The sequence below is a fragment of the Anomaloglossus baeobatrachus genome, chromosome 2 (genome assembly GCF_048569485.1).
Source record: "Anomaloglossus baeobatrachus isolate aAnoBae1 chromosome 2, aAnoBae1.hap1, whole genome shotgun sequence".
NCBI lineage: Eukaryota > Metazoa > Chordata > Amphibia > Anura > Aromobatidae > Anomaloglossus > Anomaloglossus baeobatrachus.
The window spans coordinates 126,504,641-126,518,863 of record NC_134354.1 but is presented as its reverse complement, the minus strand read 5'-3'; the positions used below and the strand labels follow the sequence as shown (position 1 = coordinate 126,518,863).

General features: G+C 48.3%; 1 protein-coding gene across 4 annotated transcripts in view; it reads left to right on the top strand.

The window, feature by feature from the left end:
- Nucleotides 1–2,812: 2,812 nt before the first annotated feature.
- Nucleotides 2,813–14,223, top strand: part of MYO1C (myosin IC) — a 207,211-nt gene continuing 195,800 nt past the window's right edge. Inside the window, exon 1 of one of the 4 annotated variants that reach the window (XM_075335325.1) lies at nt 2,813–2,895. Coding sequence is in view for 1 of the 4 variants with exons in the window: in XM_075335321.1 (XP_075191436.1) it covers nt 2,901–2,945 (45 nt within the window). In the remaining 3 variants the exon portion in view is untranslated. Of the gene's footprint in view, nt 2,946–14,223 lie in introns of all 4 variants that reach the window. The other 3 variants (XM_075335323.1, XM_075335321.1, XM_075335324.1) reach the window with 3 other exon arrangements.

The window sequence follows — 14,223 nt, the reverse complement described above, 5'->3', positions numbered from 1 at the left end:
GGCATCTAGCTGAAATGTATTGCGGCACAGACACCCGTCATGTCCCAGCATTGCAATGTGCCCACTGATTAAGGATATGAATATTTACTCCTCCCCAAGCCCATAATCCCGCCTACCTATCGGTACTGAAGCCACTGCTGAGAGATGGGGAGCAGTGAATATTCATTTTTTGTAATTGCAGCACACGTGATCGTCCAGAAGTGGCTGGGTGATCACATGTGACAATATTGAAGAGAATGAATAATCTCTGCTTCCCATGCCCATAATCCCGGGCCTGGTGAGCAGCGAATATGCTGGCAGCTGACAGCGGTGTAAGTGGGAACGCATGGCAGTGACATCATGTGCTGTGCCACTTACACGCTGAAGTCAGCTACCAACATCAGAAGAGAACTCAGGGAGCGGAGGTGAATATAATAGTTTTTTTTTACTGTGTGCTGCGTGATGATGATCCTATGTTCCAGGATGGGGACATGTACCAGATTGTGGACGGGATGGGCCATGATGGGGCCATGTACCAAGATGTGGGCATGATAAGGGCTATGTACCAGGATGGGGCTATGATAAGAGCCATGTACCAGGATGGGGCCATGATGAGAGCCATGTACCAGGATGGGGACATATATACCAGGATGGGGACATATATACCAGGATGGGGCCATGATGAGGGCCAAGTACAAGGATGGGAACAAATATACCAGCAGGGGTCAAGGATGGGGGCATATATCTCAAGATGGGTGACATATTTACCATGAAGAGGCCCTGGATTGGGACAAATATACCAGGATGGGCCCAGGATGAGGGTAGATATTACCAGGAGGGGGCTGGATGTGGAAATATATACCAGAATGGGGACATATATACCAGGATGGGGCCATGATGAGGGCCAAGTACAAGGATGGGAACAAATATACCAGCAGGGGTCAAGGATGGGGGCATATATCTCAAGATGGGTGACATATTTACCATGAAGAGGCCCTGGATTGGGACAAATATACCAGGATGGGCCCAGGATGAGGGTAGATATTACCAGGAGGGGGCTGGATGTGGAAATATATACCAGAATGGTGACATATATACCAGGAGGGACCCAGAATGGGGACATATACTAGGAGGGGCCCAAGATGGGGACATATATATACCAGGATGTGGACAAACATCAGCATGGGCCCAGGATGGGGGACATTACTGTATAATAAAGGGGAAGGGGCAACTGTAAGTCTTTAAAAGATTTATGCTACTGGGTAACAGGCTCCCTTTACAAATAAATAATAGTACTAATAATGGCCAACTAGCCATCAGATTGTCTGGAGGACATGGCAAGCTGAACCATTTACAGTATTATGGCACATGAATCAAGGTTTTATAGCATAATATATAATGGCACATGGTACAATGTTTTATGGCACATGGCACTGTGTGAGTTACAGCACATGGCTACATGTATTATGGCACATGACGCAATGTATTATGGATCTTCTATTTCACAGCACTGTCTGTCTTGCACGCTGTTTGGCCTCTACTACACGCATGCCTGGATTTAAGAACACCTATTGAATATTTATCTTTTTTTAAGGGGGGGACTTTTGCTATGGAGCCCCATGATTTCTATGTATGCCGTGGTCTGTAGACATCGATTGTGATTTGAGTCATGTATAAGACGGACAGTATCAGAGTACCGGACAGTATCAGAGTACCGGACAGCATCAGAATACCGGACAGCATCAGAGTACCGGACACTAGCAGAGTACCGGACACTAGCAGAGTACCGGACACTAGCAGAGTACCGGACACTAGCAGAGTACCGGACACTAGCAGAGTACCGGACAGCATCAGAGTACCGGACAGTATCAGAGTACCGGACACTATCAGAATACCGGACAGTATCAGAATACCGGACACTATCAGAGTACCGGACAGCATCAGAATACCGGACACTATCAGAGTACCGGACAGCATCAGAATACCGGACAGCATCAGAGTACCGGACAGCATCAGAGTACCGGACAGCATCAGAGTACCGGACAGCATCAGAATACCGGACAGCATCAGAATACCGGACAGTATCAGAGTATCGGACACTATCAGAATACCGGACAATATCAGAATACCGGACAATATCAGAATACCGGACACTATCAGAATACCGGACAGCATCAGAGTACCGGACACTATCAGAGTACCGGACAATATCAGAATACCGGACACTATCAGAATACCGGACAGTATCAGAATACCGAACAATATCAGAATACCGGACAATATCAGAATACCGGACAATATCAGAATACCGGACAGTATCAGAATACCGGACAATATCAGAATACCGGACAGTATCAGAATACCGGACAGTATCAGAATACCGAACAATATCAGAATACCGGACAGCATCAGAATACCGAACAATACCGATGACACCGAGTGTAAAGACTGACAGAGGAAAAGCTGATCCAAAACAAAGATGCTCTTTCCATGCATTAGGGCGGCGCCGCTTATCTGCTCAGACATTTTACACTTTCCTTTTCCTATAGGCTTCAATACGAATTATTCTTGCAACTGCAAAACTTTGGGCAGCTGACCGGCACTACTGCACCTCCACACACACAGCAGTGCCAGGCTATGTAATGTATATGTAGACCCTACAGCAGGCACCGCGCAGGGCAGAGCACGCAGGACGCCAGGCGCAGAGCACAGTGTGGGGGGCAGCAGTGGGTGTTATACACGCAGTCACTGGTTATCGCGGGGTCAGGGTGGGAGGAGCTACCAGAGGCCACGCCTCGCCCATTTGGGAATGCACGCACACTGCGCATGCTCAGTAACTGAGAGGCCGGGACTGTCCCAGAGAGAGAAAGAGTTGTGGTCTCCGGCCGGCGGAGCCTCAGAGTGACCTGTGCTCAGGTGAGATGCCGGGGAACTGGGGGCGCAGCGGCCGGGTGCCGGGAGCCATGGTGAGCAGCCACCTTTTACCTCAGCTTGTGATAGTCTGGCTGAATGAGTCTCCTCGGTGTGAGGCAGCCTGCTCCTGTGAGATGTAGACGTATGCACAATGTATGACTAGTGTGGGGTACTACAGGTCCCAGCACACCTGCTCAGCAGGCCCTGCGGGGTAATGTGTACAGGCTGTACTGGGGGCATATTTGGGTGTAGTTGTTACTTTAGTGTCAGACAGGTAAGCAGCAATGTGACTTGTTTCTATGAGAAAGCCCAAATTTGCAGCCCCCCCCTCCATAGTGGAGGAATCCTAAAAAACACCTAAATCTGCCCTGTGATCCTCAAGTGGGGGCACAAAAAGCTTCATTATGTCCCACAGATCACCACCAGTGTCACAGGAGTATTGGGGCGTAAGAATTGTCTTAAATTTTATTTTATTTTGTTGCTGTTTTATATGAAAAAGCTTAGAAATTTGTTATTTACGTTAGTAAAGGCAGTATGTTTTATACTGAGAATCTAGGTCAGATGTAACTGTGTGGCGGCTCCCCGGGGCTGAGCCCCCCTCCAGGCGTGTGGCGGCTCCCCGGGGCTGAGCCCCCCTCCAGGCGTGTGGCGGCTCCCCGGGGCTGAGCCCCCCTCCAGGCGTGTGGCGGCTCCCCGGGGCTGAGCCCCCCTCCAGGCGTGTGGCGGCTCCCCGGGGCTGAGCCCCCCTCCAGGCGTGTGGCGGCTCCCCGGGGCTGAGCCCCCCTCCAGGCGTGTGGCGGCTCCCCGGGGCTGAGCCCCCCTCCAGGCGTGTGGCGGCTCCCCGGGGCTGAGCCCCCCTCCAGGCGTGTGGCGGCTCCCCGGGGCTGAGCCCCCCTCCAGGCGTGTGGCGGCTCCCCGGGGCTGAGCCCCCCTCCAGGCGTGTGGCGGCTCCCCGGGGCTGAGCCCCCCTCCAGGCGTGTGGCGGCTCCCCGGGGCTGAGCCCCCCTCCAGGCGTGTGGCGGCTCCCCGGGGCTGAGCCCCCCTCCAGGCGTGTGGCGGCTCCCCGGGGCTGAGCCCCCCTCCAGGCGTGTGGCGGCTCCCCGGGGCTGAGCCCCCCTCCAGGCGTGTGGCGGCTCCCCGGGGCTGAGCCCCCCTCCAGGCGTGTGGCGGCTCCCCGGGGCTGAGCCCCCCTCCAGGCGTGTGGCGGCTCCCCGGGGCTGAGCCCCCCTCCAGGCGTGTGGCGGCTCCCCGGGGCTGAGCCCCCCTCCAGGCGTGTGGCGGCTCCCCGGGGCTGAGCCCCCCTCCAGGCGTGTGGCGGCTCCCCGGGGCTGAGCCCCCCTCCAGGCGTGTGGCGGCTCCCCGGGGCTGAGCCCCCCTCCAGGCGTGTGGCGGCTCCCCGGGGCTGAGCCCCCCTCCAGGCGTGTGGCGGCTCCCCGGGGCTGAGCCCCCCTCCAGGCGTGTGGCGGCTCCCCGGGGCTGAGCCCCCCTCCAGGCGTGTGGCGGCTCCCCGGGGCTGAGCCCCCCTCCAGGCGTGTGATGGTGCTGGGCACAGCACTGATACTGTTTTCGAGTCTCCTTATTGGCTTTTATTAGCAGATCTGTCATCTGCTCTTTATTTACTTCACCCCATGTAATGGATTCATAGTGACTGTTCATCGCCCGTAGTCGTCGGTGGGCTGTATATAATCCCGCTGTTCTCGGGCTGCATGGCTCACTTGTGGATTAGATCAATTTCTTATCATTTATAAGTACAGTATAACATAGTAAACAAAAATGGGATAAATCTTGGAAAAACAAACAACTTAGAAACTTAGAGCATATAATGCCATGTTCACATGTTCAGTAATGAATGGATCCAGCAGCAATTAGTTGGCAACAAAATGTGCAAAAAACCTTTTTGACCCTTTTGAAAAAATTGATTTTTGCATTAACTGTTTGTTTTTTTGGGTTTTTTTTTTAACATTAGCGTCTATGGAAAACGGATCTGTTAACTGATTGCTATTTATTTTCCTTTTAAAATTGATCCAGTAAGAAAAAAATGGATCCTTTACAAACGCAAGAAAACGGATGGATAAATAAGTTAATGGATCCGTTTTCTATGGACTCCTGTTAACCCCATCCCCCCCCCCCCCAGATAATCAGGAAAAAATCCATAATACATACGTGATCCGTGTACTGTAGTGCAGTGTGAATTTGCGCTTAGGCAGTGTTCTGTGATAAGGAGAAAGCCTCAATCAGACCTCATTGTCTTTCACAAATAGCATTGGTGTCATCAGTGTTTTGGATCTGTGTATGGTCCGCTTTTCCCATCAGTGTTTTTCATGGATGGATAAATAAATGACAGCTTCTCCTATCCTTTGCAATGTTAAATCCGTACAGCACACGGACGGCTCATAGATACCCTTCCTCCGTGTGTTGTTCACTCACTCGTAGACTTGTATTGACACTTTGCCTGTCTAGCTAGGAAAAAACAGACAAGATTAGGCTAGTTTCACACTTACGTTTTTCTCCTTCAGTCGCAATCCGCCGTTTTGGAAAACAGCGGAATCCGTTAACGGATTCCGCTACTTCCCATAGATTTGTATGGACGACGCATTGCGACTGATGGGCCTGTGTTGCATCTGCCGGCCGACGCTGCGTTGCATCTGCCGGGCGGAAAGAACGCAGCATGTAGCGTTTTTCTGCACTTCCCAGAGCGTCAAAAAGCGCAATGTGCTGGATTCCGTCGGCATCCGTCGTTTTTATAATGGAAGCCTATGGTGTCGGAATCCGTCATTTGATTCCTGTGACGCATCCGTTTTTACACAACTGCACATGCTCAGTTGAGTAATTGTTGAAAAAAAGCTACAACGGATTCCATTGTTTTGCAGCATCCATCGCATCAGTTGTGCCACTATATGCAACGCATCCGTTACATCCGTCACACAACGCAATGCGACGGATGCCGCACAACGCTAGTGTGAAACTAGCCATAGAGTGGGTATGTGTGGTATATGTGAAAAATATGGATAGACCACATATGTGCAACACAAACGTCTGAGTGAGGTGTAAAGGAAAGGTTCGTTAGCTGCTCTTAATATGGTAAAATGATCAGCCATCCCCGTCTTTAAACCAAAAAATGATGTTCATGTCCCAGTCACGTGTGCAAAACTTTCCTAAGGTGCGCTTTGTTGTGTTTTTTTCATATTATACATTAGTATGTCGCTGCATTAATGTATGCCACCCTCAGTGCCTAGGGCAGCACTTTTTCAGCCCTGCCCCGAGAGATGGCCATGCACATACTGTCCTGCTGCAAGAGATTGACATTCCATGCACATGCTTTCCGGGGAGATTACCATGTCGTGTATATACTGTCCCAAGAGATTGACATGCCATGTACATGCTGCTCGGCCCTGAGAGATTGACATGCCATGTACATGCTGCTCGGCCCTGAGAGATTGACATGCCATGTACATGCTGCCCTGCCTAAAGAGATTGCCGTACCATGCACGTGCTTCCCGGAGAGAATACTGGTCCATGTACATGCTTCCCTGAGAGATTGACATTCCATGTACATGCTGCCTTGCCCGGGAGATTGCCATACCATGCACATGCTTCCCAAAGAGATTACTGTACCATTAACTTGCTGCCCTGCCCTGAGGGATAGAAATGCCATGTAAATATTGCCTGTTAGATTGACATGCTATGTTCATCCTTCCCGGAGAGATTGCCATGCACATGCTGCCCTGCCCCAAGAGATTGCCATGCTATGCACATGCTTCCTGGAGAGATTACTGAGCCATGTACTTGCTGACGTGCCGTGGAGATTGCCATGCTATACATATGCTTCCCGGAGAGATTACTGTGCCATGCAAATGCTCCCCGGAGAGATTACCGTGCCATGCACATGCTCCCCGGAGAGATTACCGTGCCATGCACATGCTCCCCGGAGAGATTACCGTGCCATGCACATGCTCCCCGGAGAGATTACCGTGCCATGCACATGCTCCCCGGAGAGATTACCGTGCCATGCACATGCTCCCCGGAGAGATTACCGTGCCATGCACATGCTCCCCGGAGAGATTACCGTGCCATGCACATGCTCCCCGGAGAGATTACCGTGCCATGCACATGCTCCCCGGAGAGATTACCGTGCCATGCACATGCTCCCCGGAGAGATTACCGTGCCATGCACATGCTCCCCGGAGAGATTACCGTGCCATGCACATGCTCCCCGGAGAGATTACCGTGCCATGCACATGCTCTCCGGAGAGATTACCGTGCCATGCACATGCTCCCCGGAGAGATTACCGTGCCATGCACATGCTCCCCGGAGAGATTACCGTGCCATGCACATGCTCCCCGGAGAGATTACCGTGCCATGCACATGCTCCCCGGAGAGATTACCGTGCCATGCACATGCTCTCCGGAGAGATTACCGTGCCATGCAGATGCTCTCCGGAGAGATTACCGTGCCATGTACATGCTCTCCGGAGAGATTACCGTGCCATGTACATGCTCTCCGGAGAGATTACCGTGCCATGTACATGCTCTCCGGAGAGATTACCGTGCCATGTACATGCTCTCCGGAGAGATTACCGTGCCATGCACATGCTCCCCGGAGAGATTACCGTGCCATGCACATGCTCTCCGGAGAGATTACCGTGCCATGTACATGCTCTCCGGAGAGATTACCGTGCCATGTACATGCTCTCCGGAGAGATTACAGTGCCATGTACATGCTCTCCGGAGAGATTACAGTGCCATGTACATGCTCTCCGGAGAGATTACAGTGCCATGTACATGCTCTCCGGAGAGATTACAGTGCCATGTACATGCTCTCCGGAGAGATTACAGTGCCATGCACATGCTCTCCGGAGAGATTACAGTGCCATGTACATGCTCTCCGGAGAGATTACAGTGCCATGTACATGCTCTCCGGAGAGATTACAGTGCCATGTACATGCTCTCCGGAGAGATTACAGTGCCATGTACATGCTCTCCGGAGAGATTACAGTGCCATGTACATGCTCTCCGGAGAGATTACAGTGCCATGTACATGCTCTCCGGAGAGATTACAGTGCCATGTACATGCTCTCCGGAGAGATTACAGTGCCATGTACATGCTCTCCGGAGAGATTACAGTGCCATGTACATGCTCTCCGGAGAGATTACAGTGCCATGTACATGCTCTCCGGAGAGATTACAGTGCCATGTACATGCTCTCCGGAGAGATTACCGTGCCATGTACATGCTCCCCGGAGAGATTGACATCCCAGTTTATTAATAGACAAAGACTTGTGAAAGAGCGGTATTCATGATAATTATTATATCAGATGTTTGTGCTCTTATCACGTATTTCTCCAGTTCTATAATCGCCCTGCATTAAATTTTAGAGATATCCTGTTCGCTTCTTATCAACTGAAGAAATGAAGGTGTGTCCGGCAAGTATGCAAACACAGATACTGACTGCGCTGGCTCCCAGCTGCTGCCCGCTTCACGACGTATACCTTAGATCTGTTTCTTATTGACATATATAGTTGTAGGGGCAGGGGGAGATTTGCCTTTTGCGCTCCAGCATTTCGCTGCCTTTTGTTGTGTAATCTGTTTGTGTGCGTTATACAATGGACAGGCTGGCACGCTTCTTTGTTGCTTGCATTTTGCTCACTTCCTACACTGGCACAGGGCATGGTAGTGGTATGCAGTCAGGCCTGTGTGGGCCTCCGCTGTTATTTTGACTTCTAGAAATAGTCCGGCAGCTGTGCATGGCCCCGGCTGTTCTTGATGAAGGAGGGGCAATCTCTGTACTCGTCATACCTGATAGTAGGCTTTGCAGTGTGGCATTGTATGTTATGCCCTTGTTGAAGTTTATCTGCCAAGAATTAAGGTACCGTCACACTTTTTTAGGCTACGTTCACACAAGTGTATTTTTGGTCCAATTACAGTCCATGAAAAAAAAACAGCACTCGGGCCAATATTACTCAGTAAGGCAGTTTAGATTAACTTTTTTTTTTTTTTTATTATTATTGACCGAATGTCTGTGTAAAAAAAAAAAAAAAAAAATCGTAGCACGCACCAGATTCTTCTGCATTGTGGATGAAATGAACCTGTTCAAGTCTATGGATGTGCAAAAAACCAAAATCTCATGCGAAAGAACTAAATTGCGTATTCAACATTTCAGAAAAATATATTTCCACCACATTCAAGTTTATGGTGCAAGAAAAAAAAAATCGGATGTTATAATATAGCATCTGATTTTTATGGACACGACATTACAAAATCTGTTAAATGGGAAACTGTAAATGGTCCTGTACATGACCAATAACTGATACTGAAAAAACAAGCACATTGCATACGGATAACAATTCAGAAAAAAAAAATAATCTCTCTATTCTGGAACACTGGACTGATTTTTTTTTTATACTATCATGTGACCCTAAACCAGGGGCGGGCAATTAATTTTCCCAAGGGGCCCCATGAGAGACCCTGACTGGTGTGCAGGACCGAACCAATAGGCTTAAATTTTGCATAATATTAACATTTTAATTATAATTATTTTATATCAATATTAAATGTTTCCTTTAAGATTGAGCAGATTTAAGTATGCTGACATTCTTATATAGACTGTACAGTATGAGCACACACAGTATACAGTAGGAGCCCCCATACAGTCTCCTATATACAGCACGAGCCCACACATGGGCGCCCTCGTATACAGCACGAGCCCACACATGGGCGCCCTCGTATACAGCACGAGCCCACACATGGGCGCCCTCGTATACAGCACGAGCCCACACATGGGCGCCCTCGTATACAGCACGAGCCCACACACAGGGCCTCTTACGTACATGCAAATATCCTATACACATGAAAGAAATAAAAAAAAACAAAACAAAAATGCCATGTATTCACCTCGCTCTCGTTCCCCGGCGCTCTGCTCCGGTCTCCGGTGCACTGACGTCATCACATCGGCTGTGCCTCACGCTGATTGCTGGACATGAAAGAAGGAATTTATTTTAGCCTTTGTGAACTAATGTGCATATTCAAGTTCCTCAAGTGAATCCGGGACACCTTGGATACGTTCACCCTGGCCATTGTACAGCACACTTGGAGAGGCAATATCTACATTTATTTGTGCGGATATATACTGCTGACTCTACTCATTGCGCGTTGTGCTGAATATCCACAGCATTAAGTGACATAATGCGGATGTAGAGTCTGCAGCGCTGGGTAATTTAGGCTGCAGGTCTCCAGTGTGTGGCTGTAAAACGCAGCGTATTATCTTTCTGAAGCCATATTACAAGGCTTACAGGACTACACTTTGGCACTGGCACACACAATGAGGGGATTTTACTCCGAGAATCAGTACTTACAAATTATTACATTTTCTGCAAATAAACAGAATTTTATGTCACAAAATGCACATAACCTTCTACAAAGGAAAATTACCCTGATTAAATAATTATGGCATTCATCATATTACTACTAGTGGTAAGGCAGTTACATTGGCGATTCCACACGGGTGGTGAGATAAAACCAAACCAAAATGCTGGAGTGATGCATTAAACGTCTGTTGCATGTGCACATAACGCCTTTTTTCAGAGAGATTCCTCCTGGATCTCACTTGAAAAAGTAAGATAAAATTTTCTGTAGGAATGAACATATCCTGGATCTCCTCATTCTAAAGCCGACCGAACTTTCAGCGTCTCCCACTCTCACACCACTTCCTCATCTCGCCCCCTATCTGTCGGGGTCCCCCAAGGTTCAGTTCTAGGACCCCTGCTGTTCTCCATCTACACCTTTGGCCTGGGACAACTCCTATGCGGGCGTCACACGGTACGATCTATCGTGCGATCGCACAAGCAATCGTACCCGTCCTTTGTGTGTCACGGGTAAATTGCTGCCCCTGTCGCACAAAGTCGTTAAACCCCCTGTCACACGTACTTACCTGCTGAGCGACCTCGCTGTGGGCGGCGAACATCCTCTTCCTGAAGGGGGCGGTTCGTTCCGCCGTCACAGTGACGTCACACAGCGGCCGGCCAACAGAAGTGTAGGGGCGGAGATGAGCGGGACGTAAACATCCCGCCCACCTCCTTCCTTCCGCATAGCCGGCGGGTGCGGGATTCCTTTCCCAAGAAGCTGCAAAAACCCTAGTGTATGCCCTTATTATCTCCTGCCTGGATTATTGCAACCTCCTGCTCTGCGGCCTCCCTTCTATCAGTCTCGCACCCCTACAATCTATTCTAAACTATGTTGCCGACTAATCCACCTGTCCCCCCGCTACTCCCCAACCTCTCCTCTCTGCCAATCCCTTCAATGGCTTCCCATTGCCCAACGACTCTAGTTCAAAACCCTAACCATGACATACAAAGCCATCCACAGCCTGTCTCCTCCCTACATCTGTGACCTAGTCTCCCGGTACTTACCTGCACGTAACCTTCTGTCCTCACAAGATCTCCTTCTCTACTCCTCTCTCATCTCCTCTTTCCACCATCACATCCAATATTTCTCCCATGCCTCCCCATACTCTGGAATGCTCTACCCCAGTATATCAGACTCTCGCCTACCTTGACAAGCTTCAAAAGGAACCTGAAGACCCACCTCTTCTGACAAGCCTACAACCTGCCGTAACCCTAAGGCTGATACAGCGCCGCACGACCAGCCCTACCCTCACCTACTGTATCCTCACCTATCGCTGGTAGACTGTGACCCTCGCGGGCAGGGACCTCCGTCCTCCTGTACCTGTCTGTACCTTGTATTGTTTATGATTATTGTACTTGTCTCCATTTTGTGTACCCCTTTCACATGTAAAGCGCCATGGAAAAAATGGCGCTATAACAATAAATAATAATATACACAGCAATATCAAAGCTACTTGATGTCCACATGTTCCATCTTTTGTCACTTCTTTTAACACCTCAGGCTTCAAAAGCCATGAAGCAGTTAAATGAAACGGGTCCATTCTTATGGGGATTTCTACATGGAGGCCCCTATTTTATTTATTAAAAGACATCGGCTTCAGAAAAGATGCTTTGTGGGTACACCGGTGTCTATGTGATGCTGTGTGCATAGACTCCAAGGCTAGATTCACACATCTGTATGTCATGGTCCACACAAAGACCATACTATGACTCCAGCGTTTGGCTGCATGGGTCTGTGCTCGGAGGCTGCCGTGTTCAGGTCAGGGAACTTGTGGCCGCTTCGTGCATCATGGTCTGTGCTTGTAGGTTGCCAAGTTCAGGTAAGTTGATCTTTGGTCACTTTGCGCATCATGGTTTGTCCACGGAAGCTGCCGAGTTTAGGTCAAAAGGCCGTTGACTGACCTCTGCCCATCACGGTCCGTGCTTGGAGGATGCCGAGTCAGGGTCAGAAGAACTGCGACCGCTCCGTTCATCATGGTCCATGTCTGGAAGCTGCCGAGTTTGGGTCAGGAGACCTTCGGCTGCCCCCTGCATCATGGTCTGTGCTTTGAGGCTGCCGACTTCAGGTCAGGAGATTTGTGGAGGCTCCATGCATCACGGTCAGTGCTTCAAGGGTGCCAAGTTCAGATCAGTTGATTTTCGATCACTTTGCTCATCACGGTCCATGCCTGGAAGCTGCTGAGTTTAGGTCAGGAGACCTTCGGCCGCCCCCTGCATCACGGTCCATGCCTGGAAGCTGTAGAGTTCAGGTCAGGAGATCTGCAGCCACTCTGAGCATCACGGTCTCTGCCTAGAAGGTGCTGAGTTCGGGTCAGGAGATCGGCGGCCGCTCCATGCGTCACTGTCTGAGCCTGGACCATGACACAGATGTAAATCCAGTCTTGGGTGGTTTTGCATACAGTGTTTTTGAGCCTTTTTTATGTAAATATGCTGTGTTTTTATATTACCAGCAAAACCTGAGATTTTAGAAATCTCATGAACACGCTTTTTTTTCTCTTCTTTGAATTTGAGAACTGAAGTATCAGTAGAATCTGCATCGTGCCCATTCTTTAAAATTTTGGCAGCGTTTTTTCACTCAGAAAAAGCAATGCGTGCAAAGATGATGCAACAAACAAGTTTTACTACATTTTGAATAAAGCTAACTTTATTAAACATAAGTTCTTGACAAGAAGCACACTTGTAATCCCTCCCTTCCAGAAAGAAATTGCAGCACGAATGCTGCGTGTGAACACAGCCCTAATAATGAATCTGAAAATAATTTCTTCTGAGTAGGGTTGTTTCAGGTGAATGGAACTATTGTAGAACTTTCCTTTAACAATCTGTACCAAACACGCCATGAATTTGTGCTGCATTTCCTACACAAAATCCGATATTTTATTCAGATCTTATTTTTATTTTCACAAAGCCTTCTGCTCATTTTGCTTGTCATGCAATGCGATCATCAATGGCAATTACAGACTAATGATGGCTATAATTGTGGAAGGGAAGTTCTTGATGGCATTGTTGTTCTCAGTATTAATTGGTGACATTTGTTTTATTGAATTACAGTATAGACTAAGTAAACTATTTATACTTGTTCCTGGCTTTGTACCTTGACTCTTATTTCTTATGTTCTGCCACCGAGTCAACAAATTCTTCTCCTTAGGACAGCGCCGTACTGCATGATATGTAATACACAAACCTCAAATTGTAGTAAATTACAGAAACATCCTTGTTTAACCTATTATCTACCATTGTCCTTTTTTTGGGACGCCTAATCTTTTGCTTAAAGTTCATTAAATTAATCATTAATTCATCTAATTTATACATTAAATTCATTAATTTTTCTTAAATTTCATTTTAATTTTTAATTTTTTATTTAATTAAAAATCTGTCATTTAATAAAAAATTTTTGAAAAATTCTAATTTGGCAAGTAATGGGTTAAAGCGAATTTGGAGGTGTTTTGCCATTTAATTTGGTAGCAGCATAATATAGAGCCAAAGAGCTAGATTACAGCGATGTCTTATTTATTAGGCTCTGTGCTGTAGTTTCAATACAATCAGTGTTTTATCAGCACTGAATTATCACTGCCTGACTAGTTCTCATATGCAGGCTAATCAGTATAACCCCATCTGCATCACTGATTGGCAACTTGCCGACACTTCACAGTGTACATTGGAAGCTGTGAATCAGGGGTGGGGCAGGGAATATACAGGGTTTAAAGTGAATCTGTTACCAGGTTTTTACTACGTCATCTGAGAGCAGCATAATGTAGAGACAGAGACCCAGATTTCAGCGATGTGTCACTTACTTGGTACAGATTTCATAGAATTCCGTTTTTTTGTAGTAGATGCAGTAGTAGTCAAAATGTTATAGGGAATCTGTCATCAGATTTTACCACCTAACTTTCACACTGCGTTTTTTTTTAACATGCTTTTGACGGACGTCAAA